The 11,557-nt window shown below is 35.6% G+C and overlaps 1 protein-coding gene across 3 annotated transcripts in view; it reads right to left on the minus strand.

Annotated features, from left to right (window-relative positions):
- Positions 1 to 11,557, minus strand: part of PARN (poly(A)-specific ribonuclease) — a 135,567-nt gene that overhangs the window by 27,456 nt on the left and 96,554 nt on the right. For all 3 annotated transcript variants that reach the window (XM_015588618.2, XM_025046110.1, XM_025046111.1), the window contains one exon: positions 10,588 to 10,777. In XM_015588618.2, coding sequence (XP_015444104.1) covers positions 10,588 to 10,777 — 190 coding nt within the window. The remainder of the gene's footprint in view (positions 1 to 10,587; positions 10,778 to 11,557) is intronic.

Below are 11,557 nucleotides of genomic sequence, written 5' to 3' on the forward strand. Positions count from 1 at the left end.
TTTATTAAGGAGGTTGAAGAACACTAAAGCCATTTGCAGTATAAAGAATTACACTTTAACAGAGGTGGAATAAGAATGACTTCCAAGTTATGTGGCCAGAAGGAAAAAGGAAGGTTGAGAAAAGTATGTGTGGTCCATTCTCACCTATCTAGCAAAAGGTGGGAGAATATGTAGGTGGTTGTTTACATATTTGTAACAATAAACAGATAGACTAAAAACTAACTGGTCACCACAAGAGAGAGAGGAAACAAAAGACAGGTAAGTAATTTTGGTAGATTTGACCTTGGAACGACATAAATGTTTTACATAATTATAAAGCAAAATTAAAATTTTTAAAAAGGGAATCCCTAAAAGTGAAAATAAAACAAACCTAAATGCTTACTGAGTTGGTAGCTTAACCACACAAAGAGTAATTAATTACTTCAAGTGATTTTAAAATAAGGAAATCTGACTTTAGTGACAAAAACTACTGCAAAAATGTAAAATTATTTTCAATAATTATGTTACTAGTAATGACACTGATATAGTTATTCTGAAACTATTATATGTAGTAGGATAAAGCAAATAATTTAATATCATTAGAAACCAGAATTTTCAGCAAAGAAAAAGAGAAACAAAAGTTTTTAAATTTAAATAAGTCCTGGAGTCTAAGCGGAATTGGAAATATCGGTAAAAACTTATCTTAAAAAGAAAAAAGGAAGAAAGAAAGAAAAGGTTACCTTGCTAGCCCTTTTCATTCAAAAAGGCTATAAAACAATAAATAAGGCACTATCAGTCAACACTCTTGGAACCCCAATTATGGTTTCTAAACACTATATCCCATCAAAAAGAACGAGCCCCTTGGAGATATGGCTGATTCCAAACATGAGGTGGGAAATGGATAAGAGGAGCATGGAACACCTTCTTAAGAATGTTCAAAATCAAAGAAGCTGTTAAAGACTATTGGGACTGCACCAAAAGACTCAAGAGGCAACTCAAAATGGCTCCCACTGGTCATAAACAAGATAATTAGAACATCAAAAAGAATAGTAACTGTAATATACTAAAATATATAAAACATATTTTTAAAATACACGTGGTTAAAACAAAACAAATCTTTTTTCTCTCCTTTGGAAGATGCTAGGAAATCAACTAATTACTCTGAAAAGTGATTTTAAAAAGGTGTGTTGGGGGGTGAGATTAAAGAATTTATTCTGTTTTTTCTATCTGTATCTCCCAATAACTAAATAGATAATGAGAAGAAATTTTTTATTTTAAATGAAAGCATTTGGAATAATGACGAGGGAACAAACTATAAATAAGATCATCATTTTGCAACTCTTAATTAAATAATGGATCTAGCCATTGATCATTAATGGCTACAAACATCATCAGCTAAAAAGCTAATAAGAAATTTTATATTGGATGGACCAGGATAGCAACATCTGAACCCATCTGATCCATCTTATCACAAAAAGAGAGACAAGTAGACATTTTATGCCACCCAATGTGATGCAATTGGAAATATACAACACCGTCTTTTAAATAGTCTTGCCATTAGTTCAGTCCTGAATCTGATCAAGTTTATAGACCTAACTACCAGTTAATTATAAACACAGTAGTCAGGGTATATGTTAAACAATCTTAAAAGAATGTTCCAGCATATGGGAAATTCTACAGAGCAAATAGCCTGGTTTCTAAAACGTACTGCAAAGGGGTGGGGCTGGGGGAAGAGAAGCCACAGAGAGAGGGAATTTACAGATTGAGAGATAGGAGACACGTCAACCAAATGTGACACATCAACCAAATGTAACATGTGACCTTGTTTGGAAAGTGGAGCTCAAAGAAACAATTATTTTTAAAAATTTGTGAGCAGGAAATTTGAACACTGAATATCTGATATTAAGAAATTATTGTTGATTTTTTTGTGGCAGTAGTATTGTAGTTTTCTTTAAAAATGACTGCTTATGTTTTTGAAAATGCATATATAGGCGAGTGGCTGAAATGATATGCTGGTCATGATTCACGTCAAAATTATCTAAAGGTGAGAGGGAGAGAAAGAATGCTAATAAAATAGGACTGGCCACACACTGACTGTTGACACTTTGTGAAAGCTAGATGAGAGTTTGTTATATTATTTTCTCTACTTTTGTACATGTTTGAAATTTTTCTGTAATGAAAAGTTTGGTCTTCTTTCAAGCAGAAATTCAAAAGCGCCTCTCTTCTACTTCCTAGGATATCACCTTTAAATGAAAAGATAAAAGCTCTTAGATGTTTCCTTAGATGTGTGGTGATCAGAGTCAAGACAATAGCCCCCTATGTGGCATGTATCTAGATGCAACTATTTGAGTACTTTGTTCCCCTGAGGACAGGGCTATACCAGACCTGGGATAATTCATGTGGGGGAGCATGATGGATGGCAGAAAGAACAGGGCTCTGCAGATCATTCTGGTACCAAACGCAATTCTTAGTCAAGAATCATTTAATCTCCCTGAGACTCTGTGAAATGGGGATATCCTCACCTCCATCGCAGTGCTGCTATGAGCATCACATGAGCTAAAACATGAAAGGCCTAGGCCAGAGCAGACACTCAAGTATTTATTCATTCATTAATTCACCAAACACCTGAGTCCACATGCTGGGTCAGACTCTAGGTACTAGAGACACAGAGACACAGAAAACGTGGCACCTGCCTTGGAAGGAAAACAGCAAAGTAAGTCAATGATTACAGTGGTCTCTATTTAAAGTTCTGAAAGGATAAATTTTTAGATCCACAATTCTATATCTGGCAACATTATCAATTATGAAGGTGAAACAGAGGCATTTTTATTGCGTTTACTAACCAAACACTACATATGCAAAAAAGAGAAAATCTATCACTCAAGGAAAAGAAAATTACTTCCCTCAAAAAAAGCACACAAAAAGGGCTGGGATATTTGGATGATTCTCCTTTGGGTAGCCCAGAGTTTGAAACACTCAAAGTTTTAATGACGAATACATTTTCTTTTTTGTTGGCCCCAATGTACAACTTTCTTTTCCTTTGGAGAATTAGATTTACACGATTATAATAATATATGCTGTATACCTGCTGCCGTCTCTTGGAACAACTTCTCAAGAAAGCATAAAAGTACAGGTACAAAAAGTAGTAAGTAGTATAAATAACCTAACTAACCAAAGTAAGAAGGACAGAGAGATGGAAAGTAATATATATGTGCTTAATTTTTAATCTTTTATAGAAGCGATATATTGGTCAAAGTTGGTAAGACAAGAAATAGAGATATTATTTAAAAGTAGAGTAGAAAACGACGGAAAGAAAATGAAACAATAGTTGCAGCTGGAAAGAACAGGGAGTAGGGAGTTAAGATTTTCCGCCCTGCATTTTATATTCTCCTGTACTATGTGAACTTTTAAAAATTATGTGCACTGACCACTTCAATGGCTTAAAGCCGAGAAGCACCTTCTCTGCTAAAATATACACAACCCACAAGGTCTACACTGAATTTGTCAACATTCACTCTGCCCAAATATAAGACTGTGAGGTTGCTAGACTAGGGAACTTCTACAACCCTTTCCAGAAGCTAAGGGTCTATTGAAAGGAATATGCAAATTGCAGGAGTGTCATCTGGATGTAAAGTCTTACCCTAGACTACAGAACCTAGAAGCAAATAAGAGCAAAAGAACGGGACATTTCCCTAGAAAAAAGGCAGCTGAAAACAAGGAACAGAAGAAACACTTAAAGCTGTAGGGCTGGTGAGTTCTGCAATGGAGCCAGAGGCAAGAAAAAAGAAATGGTCACCATAGAGCTTCTGAGAGCATTGCTGAGAAGAGGAGCCGAAACCAGGGTGGAGCTCCAGGCTCATGTTGTAGAAATACTTCTGAGACAGTGGTGTGGGATGGGGGGTCTAAAGGTGAGGGGCAAGTCCCAGAAGCAGGAAAGCAATGCATGTGTAAACGGAGGACTCAGGGCAAAGAAGGGCTGAGTACAAGTTTATTCTGCCACAGCGTAGTGGTTTCTAGCCATCTTCTTGAAGATGCTTCTAAGAAATTCTAGTATATAGGTGGTAGGTAGGAATTTGAAAGGCAGCACCCATTGAAAGTGGGTAGGCTGTCTTTATTATTTTTGTGAAGTAAAGGGCTTTCATAGGTTTACTTGTCACTTGTCACAGTGGTTTATCCAATCTTAAATGTTTTATGATATGCTCAATAAAAAATTATCCTACTACAGGGATTTTTAAAAATCTAATTCTCAGGTTGGGAAGAGACTCCTTGCCATTTGGGGAGAGAATCAAAGGCTCTCAAGGGCTTGTAACAGTTTCCTCCTCATGCCCTACGCTGTGTACAGCGTTAACAACACTTGGAACTTAAGAACTAGAAGGGACTTTAGCATTCTTTCCAACAAAAGGCATCATTTATGATGAGAAAACAAAGGCAAATGTTGGGGCTCTTGACGAGCACTCACGGAAGGGAGGAATGAAGAGTTTATTTTAAGATACTAGGTGGTGGCAGAGCCTAAGCTTGAACCGTCTTTGCTTTCCCACTCTGCCTTACAAGGCACATGGTTTCTGTTGTCTCTAAGGCATTTTTTTCAGTAGGAGGAGAGAAAACACTTGCTCCACAGGCGCATTTATGAGTAAATGTGTAAGCAGTCTGACAAGGCAATGGGTCCTGGAATACCGTCTGTTTAAGGAGAATCCCTCTTTGTCTCTAAAGTCACCCCCTCCCCACCATTTCCTAATGTAACATGCACATTCAGTTACTTTCTGAAAACACTGACTTTAGATGAAAAGTATGTGAAATCTGAAACCATAGCTTCAATGTATGCTTTAGCATTTCCTACACGAGCAGAACAAGTCCTGGGAGCTACTACATTTTCAAGGAAGGCTGAAATTTAGTCTCGCGAACAGTTGAAATAAACCAAAGAGCAAATAATCCACAGACATGACTAGCCAAAATCTGGGCAAAGTGGCTTTGGAAAAACATTTCCTTTATTAACTACAAAATATTAATAAAATGAGAATGGTAGTAGCATCTGTCTTTCAAGAATGTTTCAAACACCAGTGTTCATTTACAGAGACTAAACACTTATCATATCAGTAAGATCTTAAATGTTTTCACACCCACAGTAGAGGGTGTTCCAAACTCTGGGCTAACCCAGATTTGTGCAGGTCTCACACTACCACCCCAAATCTCTTTCTCCCCTTCTCAAGTAAATTTATATCCAACCCAGTTTCCCAGAACCTAAGCCCTATCTTTTGTCCCATTGTCGACTACAAAGTCCTTGAATATTCTGGACACTGAATTTATTACAGAAAAGAAGCATGCTGACACAACATCAGTGCACATAGCAGGAGAAATGGACATGCATCCATATCGGCACTGCTAACTGCTGTGAGATCTCTCCCACAGTCTCTGAGTCAGCTGACTAAAGCCAACAGAAGTGAGCCCTCCGACAGCTATAGCTGTCTTCCTCTCCACCATCTTAACAGTACCTTTCCAGTTAGGGGTGCCTAATTTTGATACTTATACTTATGTCATTTCCCCTATACTTTAGTCCCTTATTTAAGAGTATGAACTGTTTAAAGAAAAAAAAAGAGAGAGAAAAGCAACAAAAACAATAAAGAATCAAAGTATTGGGGGGATATACAGGATTTGTAAAAGTAAAATATGAGACAAAGTATCACAAAGGATGGAAGGAGGTAAATGGACATATACTGCTGTAGGAGTCTTTCATTGTTCATGAAGTAGTATAATTTTCACTTAAAGATAAAATGTGATACATTTAAGATGCATATTATAATCTCTAGAGCAGTACTTGGCCAATAGAAATGGAATGTGAACTAGATATGTAATTCTAAATTTCTTATGAGCCACCATTTAAAAAAAGTAAAAGGAAACAAGTGAAATTAATATTAATATTTTACTTAGCCCAAAATATACAAAATATTTTCATTTCAACATGCAACCAATTTTTCAAAATCTGGTGTGTATTTAAATTTGTAACACATCTCAGTTTGGACTAGACACTATTTCAAGTACTTAACCACGTGTAGCTCATGGCTACCACATTAGAGAGTATAGCCCTGGCGTAAGGGTCAGCAAAGTTTTCTGTAAAGGAACTGATATAAACATTTTGGATTTTGTGGGCCATGTGGTCTCTGTCATGACTACCCAAATCTGCCATTGTAATGCAAAGCAGCCATAGACAATATATATATTAACGGGCATGGCTGTATTCTAATAAAACTTTATAAAAGCATGCGGGCTGGATTTGGCCTATGGATATAGTTTGCTAAACACTACTCTGGAGCAATGACTAAAAAAATAACACAAAGATAGGTATAAGCAAAAAGTCAATAGAGAAGATAATGTGGAATGCTAAAACATCAATAAATACTTAATACACAATTCATCCAAAAGGTGACAGAGGAGAGGAATAGAGGGACATTGAACAAACAGGACAAATATGAAACGAACACCAACATGTGAGGCAGACTTATGTGTAACATTAAAAGGCTGAACAAATCACTATAGAAGAGTGGTTATGTTAATATTAGATAGAACAAACATCAAAACAAGATTACTAAAAATAGAGAAATATTTCATAATGATAAAAGGGGCAATTAGTTAAAAAGCTATGATAATCCAAAACAAGCATATACCTATCAAAAGATTTTCAAAACACATGAAGCAAATAAATCCACAACCATAGTTAGAGACTTCGACACCCCTTTCAATAGTTAAAAGAACAGTAAACAAACAAACAAACAAAAAATCAGTAAGGATATTGAAGATTTGAGTGACACCACGAACCAATGTAACCCAAAATTATATTCATGAAACCTCACACTCAGTCTAAATATATGCAGAACACTCACCAAGGCAGACCACATACCAGGCCATAAAGCAAGTCTTAGTAATTACCAAAAAAGTTCTAAATAACTCATGCGTTAAAGTAGAAAGCGCAGGAGAAATTAGAAAATGTTTGTAACAAATAGTGGAAAGACAATATATCAAAATACGCAGAGTCTAAAGGAAAATTTATAGCTTTAAATGCTTTTATTAGAAGAAATGTAATAAGATAAATGAGTTAAGTTCCTACTTTAAAAAGCTAGACAAAGAATAACAAATTCAAAATCAGCAAAAGAAATAATAGTATAAATAAATGAAAACATAAGACAGAAAAACAAGAGGAAAAAAATAAAGTTAAAGTTGGTTCTCTGAAAGAATTAATTGATAATCACCTAGCAAAGCAAAAAAAGAGGAAACTCAAATTATCAATATCAGGAAATTTTAAAGGGACATAATTATAGACCCTACAGATATTAAAATTATAAGGGAATATTCTGAGCTAATAATTTTATGCTAATGATTTTGACAACTTAAAGGAAATAGAATAGTCCTTGAAAAACACAAAATACTAAAAGTGATACAAGAATAAATAAGAAAATCTAAATAGCCCCATATCTATTAAAGAAATTGAGTTCATAAAGAAAAACCACCCCGCAGAAAAACTCTACGCCCAGATGTCTTCACTGGTAAATTCTAACAAAAATTTAAGGAAAAAAATCCTATACACATAGTTTCAGAAAATAATAGAACTTCTTAACTAGTTTTATGAAGTCAGCATAATCCTGATACAAAAACTTGACAAAGATATCAAAAGAAAAGAAAATTACAATCTAATGTTCCTCATGAATAAAGATATAAAAATACTTCACAAACTATTAGCCAATCAAATCCAGCAACATGTAAAAAGGATAATACATCATGACCAAATGGGATTTCTCCCAGGAATACAAATCAGATTAAGCTCTCAAAACCAATCAATGAAATTCAAAATATTAATAAAGGGCGAAAACCATAAGATAACTGAAAAAGATACAGAAAGAGCTTCTGAAAATATTCAACATCCATTCATGACACAAACTCTAAGCTTACTAGAAATGGAAGAAAACTTCCACAGCCTGAAAAACGACATATATGGACAACCTAAAAACTCACACTTCACTGGAAACACTGAAGTTCCCCTCTCCAATACTGGGAACGAGGCAGGGATATCCATTCTCACCACTTCTATTTAACAGTACACCAGAAGTGCTAGTCAGTACAATCAAGGCAAGGAAAAGAAATAAAAGACATGAAGACTGGAAAAGAAGTCAGGCTGTTAACAGCATGCCAACATGACTGTGCACATAAAAAATCTTACGGAATGTAGTTTTAAAAAACCCTATCAGGATAAGTGAATTTTAAAAGGTTGAAGAACACAAGGTCAATATACAACAATTAATTATATGTCTGCATAGAAACAGCAAAAATTTGAAAATGAGTGAATTGTTTTAAGAAAACAATTCCATTATAATAGAATCAATAATATATTTAGGAAGCAAATTAACATAAGACATGTAAGACCTCTACGGCAAAAAATACAAAAAAAGGCTTAATGAAGATATAGTCAAGATGATTCTAAAATTTACTTGGAATACAAAGGACCTAAAATAGCCAAAACAATCTGTTAAAAAAAAAAACAAAACATGTTAGAAGGTTTATGCTACCTGATTTTAAGACTTACTATAAAGTCACAGAAATAAGAAAGTATGGTATCGGCATAAGAGGAGTCATAAAAATGAGTGAAACTGAAGAGTTCATAAATAGATGTACATGGTCAACTTATTTTTGACAAAAGTGAAGTCGAACAATGAGGAAAGAAAAATCTTTTGAACAAATCCTACTGGAACAAGTGGATATCCATATGTAAAGATCTAAACCCTGGTTTCTAACTCATTCCATCTACAAAATTAATTTGAAATGGATCACAATTTAAATGTAAAAGCTAAAACTATAAATCTTCTAGAAGAAAACATATAGGAAAATCATTAAAACTTTGGGGTATACAAAGATTTTTTGGACAAGGATAAAACTCACTAATCACAAAGAAAAAAATTATAAACAGGACTTCATCAAAATATCTGCTCATCAAAAGACCTCAGTAATAAAGAGGCAACCCCGAACTTGAAAAAAATGCATTTGTAGCACATATATCTGACAAAAGATGTATATCCGGAATACGTAAAAGAATTCCTACAGTGAAAAGACAAACAACCCAATTAGAAAATGGGCGAGAGACTTAAATATCCACCTCAAAAAGAAGATATCTGAATAGCCAGCAAGCACACAAAAAGGTGGTCAACATCACTAGTTACTAGAGAATCGCAAATTAAAACCACAAGGCAATACCTAATCTTATATCCTCTAGAATGGCTAGAATAAAAAACACTGACAGCAATAAATGTTGGCAAGGATATAGAGCAACTGGAACTTTCATACAATGTGGACAGAGTAAAAAATGGTACATTCAGTCTAGAGAACTGTTCGTATGAAATTTAACATACATCTATCCTAAGAAAAAACAATTCCAGTCTTAGATGTTTACTCAAGAGAAATGAAAACAAATGCCCACAAAATTTTTTTTCATAGAAATGTTCATAGCAGCCTTATCTATCTATAATAGTTCCAAAGTGGAAACAACGCAAATGTCCACCAACCGGAAAACAGGTAAATGTCGTATATTTGTACAGTGGATACTACCGAACAATAAAAAATAATGAACTACTAATACACACGATATCAAGGATGAATTTCAAAAACATGTTAAGCAAATGAAGCCAAACACAATACCATATGATTCCAGGTTTTACAAATTCCAAGAATAATAAAAATTAATCTACAGTCATAGAAATCAGAAGTAGTTGCTTAGGGCAGTGAAGGATTGGGTTTGCTTAAAAAGGGGAACAAGGAAACTTTTGAGGGAAATAGAAATGTTCTAGATCTTGCTTTGGGTGGTGGTTACATGGGGTATAACACTGTCAAAACTCTTTGAACTAAATTAAACATTTTACATCTGAACATTTTATTGTATGTTAATTATACTTCAATTTTTTAAATCTCTAAAAAACCATTTGAAAAGTATGGAGGGCAATCCAAAATATTAATTGCGATTGCTTCTGGGTAGTGGAATTATGGCTAACTTTTTCTTCTGCTAATTCACACTTTTATGAACTTTACAATTTTTTCAAGAACTGCCCTCTCGCCCCGTTTTCTATATCTATGTTTTGTAATTTCACAAAGATGCCAAACTGTTACCAGTGTTTACTTTCTGAAAGAAAGATTATTAAAACCACTAAAGGAAGTATTCATCAAGGTCTCCTTTTATAGTAGGCATGCAGAAGATCTGAGCAGAATTCAGAGGCTCAGACAGAGGCAACATGGCACACCAAGAAGGGGAACGGATCAGACACAGCCAAGTTCAGCTCTGAAACTGGCTCTCTCTCAACTGGTGGGCAAGACATGGAGCCTCTGTTTCCTCACCCCTAAAATGGCAATAAGATGTATCCTGTCTGCCTCAGGAGGGTTTTGTATTAACTGAAAGAGTTGTGGTCGATAAAGCACAGAAGGAATTCAGGTAGTAGTCACTTCTGATATTACAGAAGAAGTTAGAAAAAAAGTCTTTCTCAAAGGTTACATTATTACTTACCATCCTGTAGACAGCAACAAGAAAAGATTTTGCTAGAACAACGCTGCCCTCTTAAATCAGCAGCCAAGGATTCTTACCTGTTGGTGCGGTAACAGTGATTCTGCAGAGCGTAGGACACGCACTGAGTGTTTAACCGCTTTCTCTCAACCTCCTTCCAACTCTCTTCTGGCCACTTTCTCTTGATCTGCTTCTCCTCATGTTTTTTTCCCACATATTCTGCATAAGTCTGGATCCGATAGCTTTCTGCATATTTGCTGGTATTGACAGCTACAAAGAAAAGAAAACAATCCTTACAAAAGAGTCTGGCTTAGCCCCAGAGATGTCGCTGAGGTAGTCAAAGGGGCCCTGGGTTCAGGTCTGAGCTCGGATGTTGGCTCTGCCATTTAGAAGTCAGGTGGCCTTGGGAATGTTCCATAGACTCCAAGTCTGAGTGTCCTCACAGGGAGAAAAGAGAGAGAGTCACTGCTCCCCAATCTCCTCCAGATTGTGAAAGTCCTCTGTAAACTGTAAAGAACCGTAATAATGTATGTAAAACATTAATTTTCAAAATATTTGCAGATGACATTACCACTTAGAAATTATTTATTTTCAGAGTAAGAAAATGAAAACAACAAAACGAAACCACAAAGGGAAAACTGTAAACCCTAACTTATTTTGTGAAAAATAAAAATGACAAAAGAAACAACCTTGACAGTGGCGCTGACCACTGTGTCAAACACTGAAGGTCTGTCGTATGTCTGTGCTGGTGTTTTGCATGCATGATGTCTCATCTTCACAACACACTTGCAAGGTGGGAACTGTTTTTGCTGATGAGAAAGCAAGGGCACAGAGGTCAGGTAATTTACTACGGACCACACCACGAGTGAGTGGCAGCACTGAGATGCAAGGCCAGATTACTTTAACCCTGAGGTCAGGGCCCTTCTTACTGCTCTGCACCTCACTTTGGTCTCTGCAAATTCAAGATATCGCCACAATACTTGAGACATGCCTCCTCTCCTGCTTTTAGAGCCTGCTAATTCTCTGTAACATGCCTCTGGCTAGCAGGCG

Source organism: Pteropus alecto, unplaced genomic scaffold, assembly GCF_000325575.1.
Source record: "Pteropus alecto unplaced genomic scaffold, ASM32557v1 scaffold34, whole genome shotgun sequence".
Classification (NCBI taxonomy): Eukaryota; Metazoa; Chordata; class Mammalia; order Chiroptera; family Pteropodidae; genus Pteropus; species Pteropus alecto.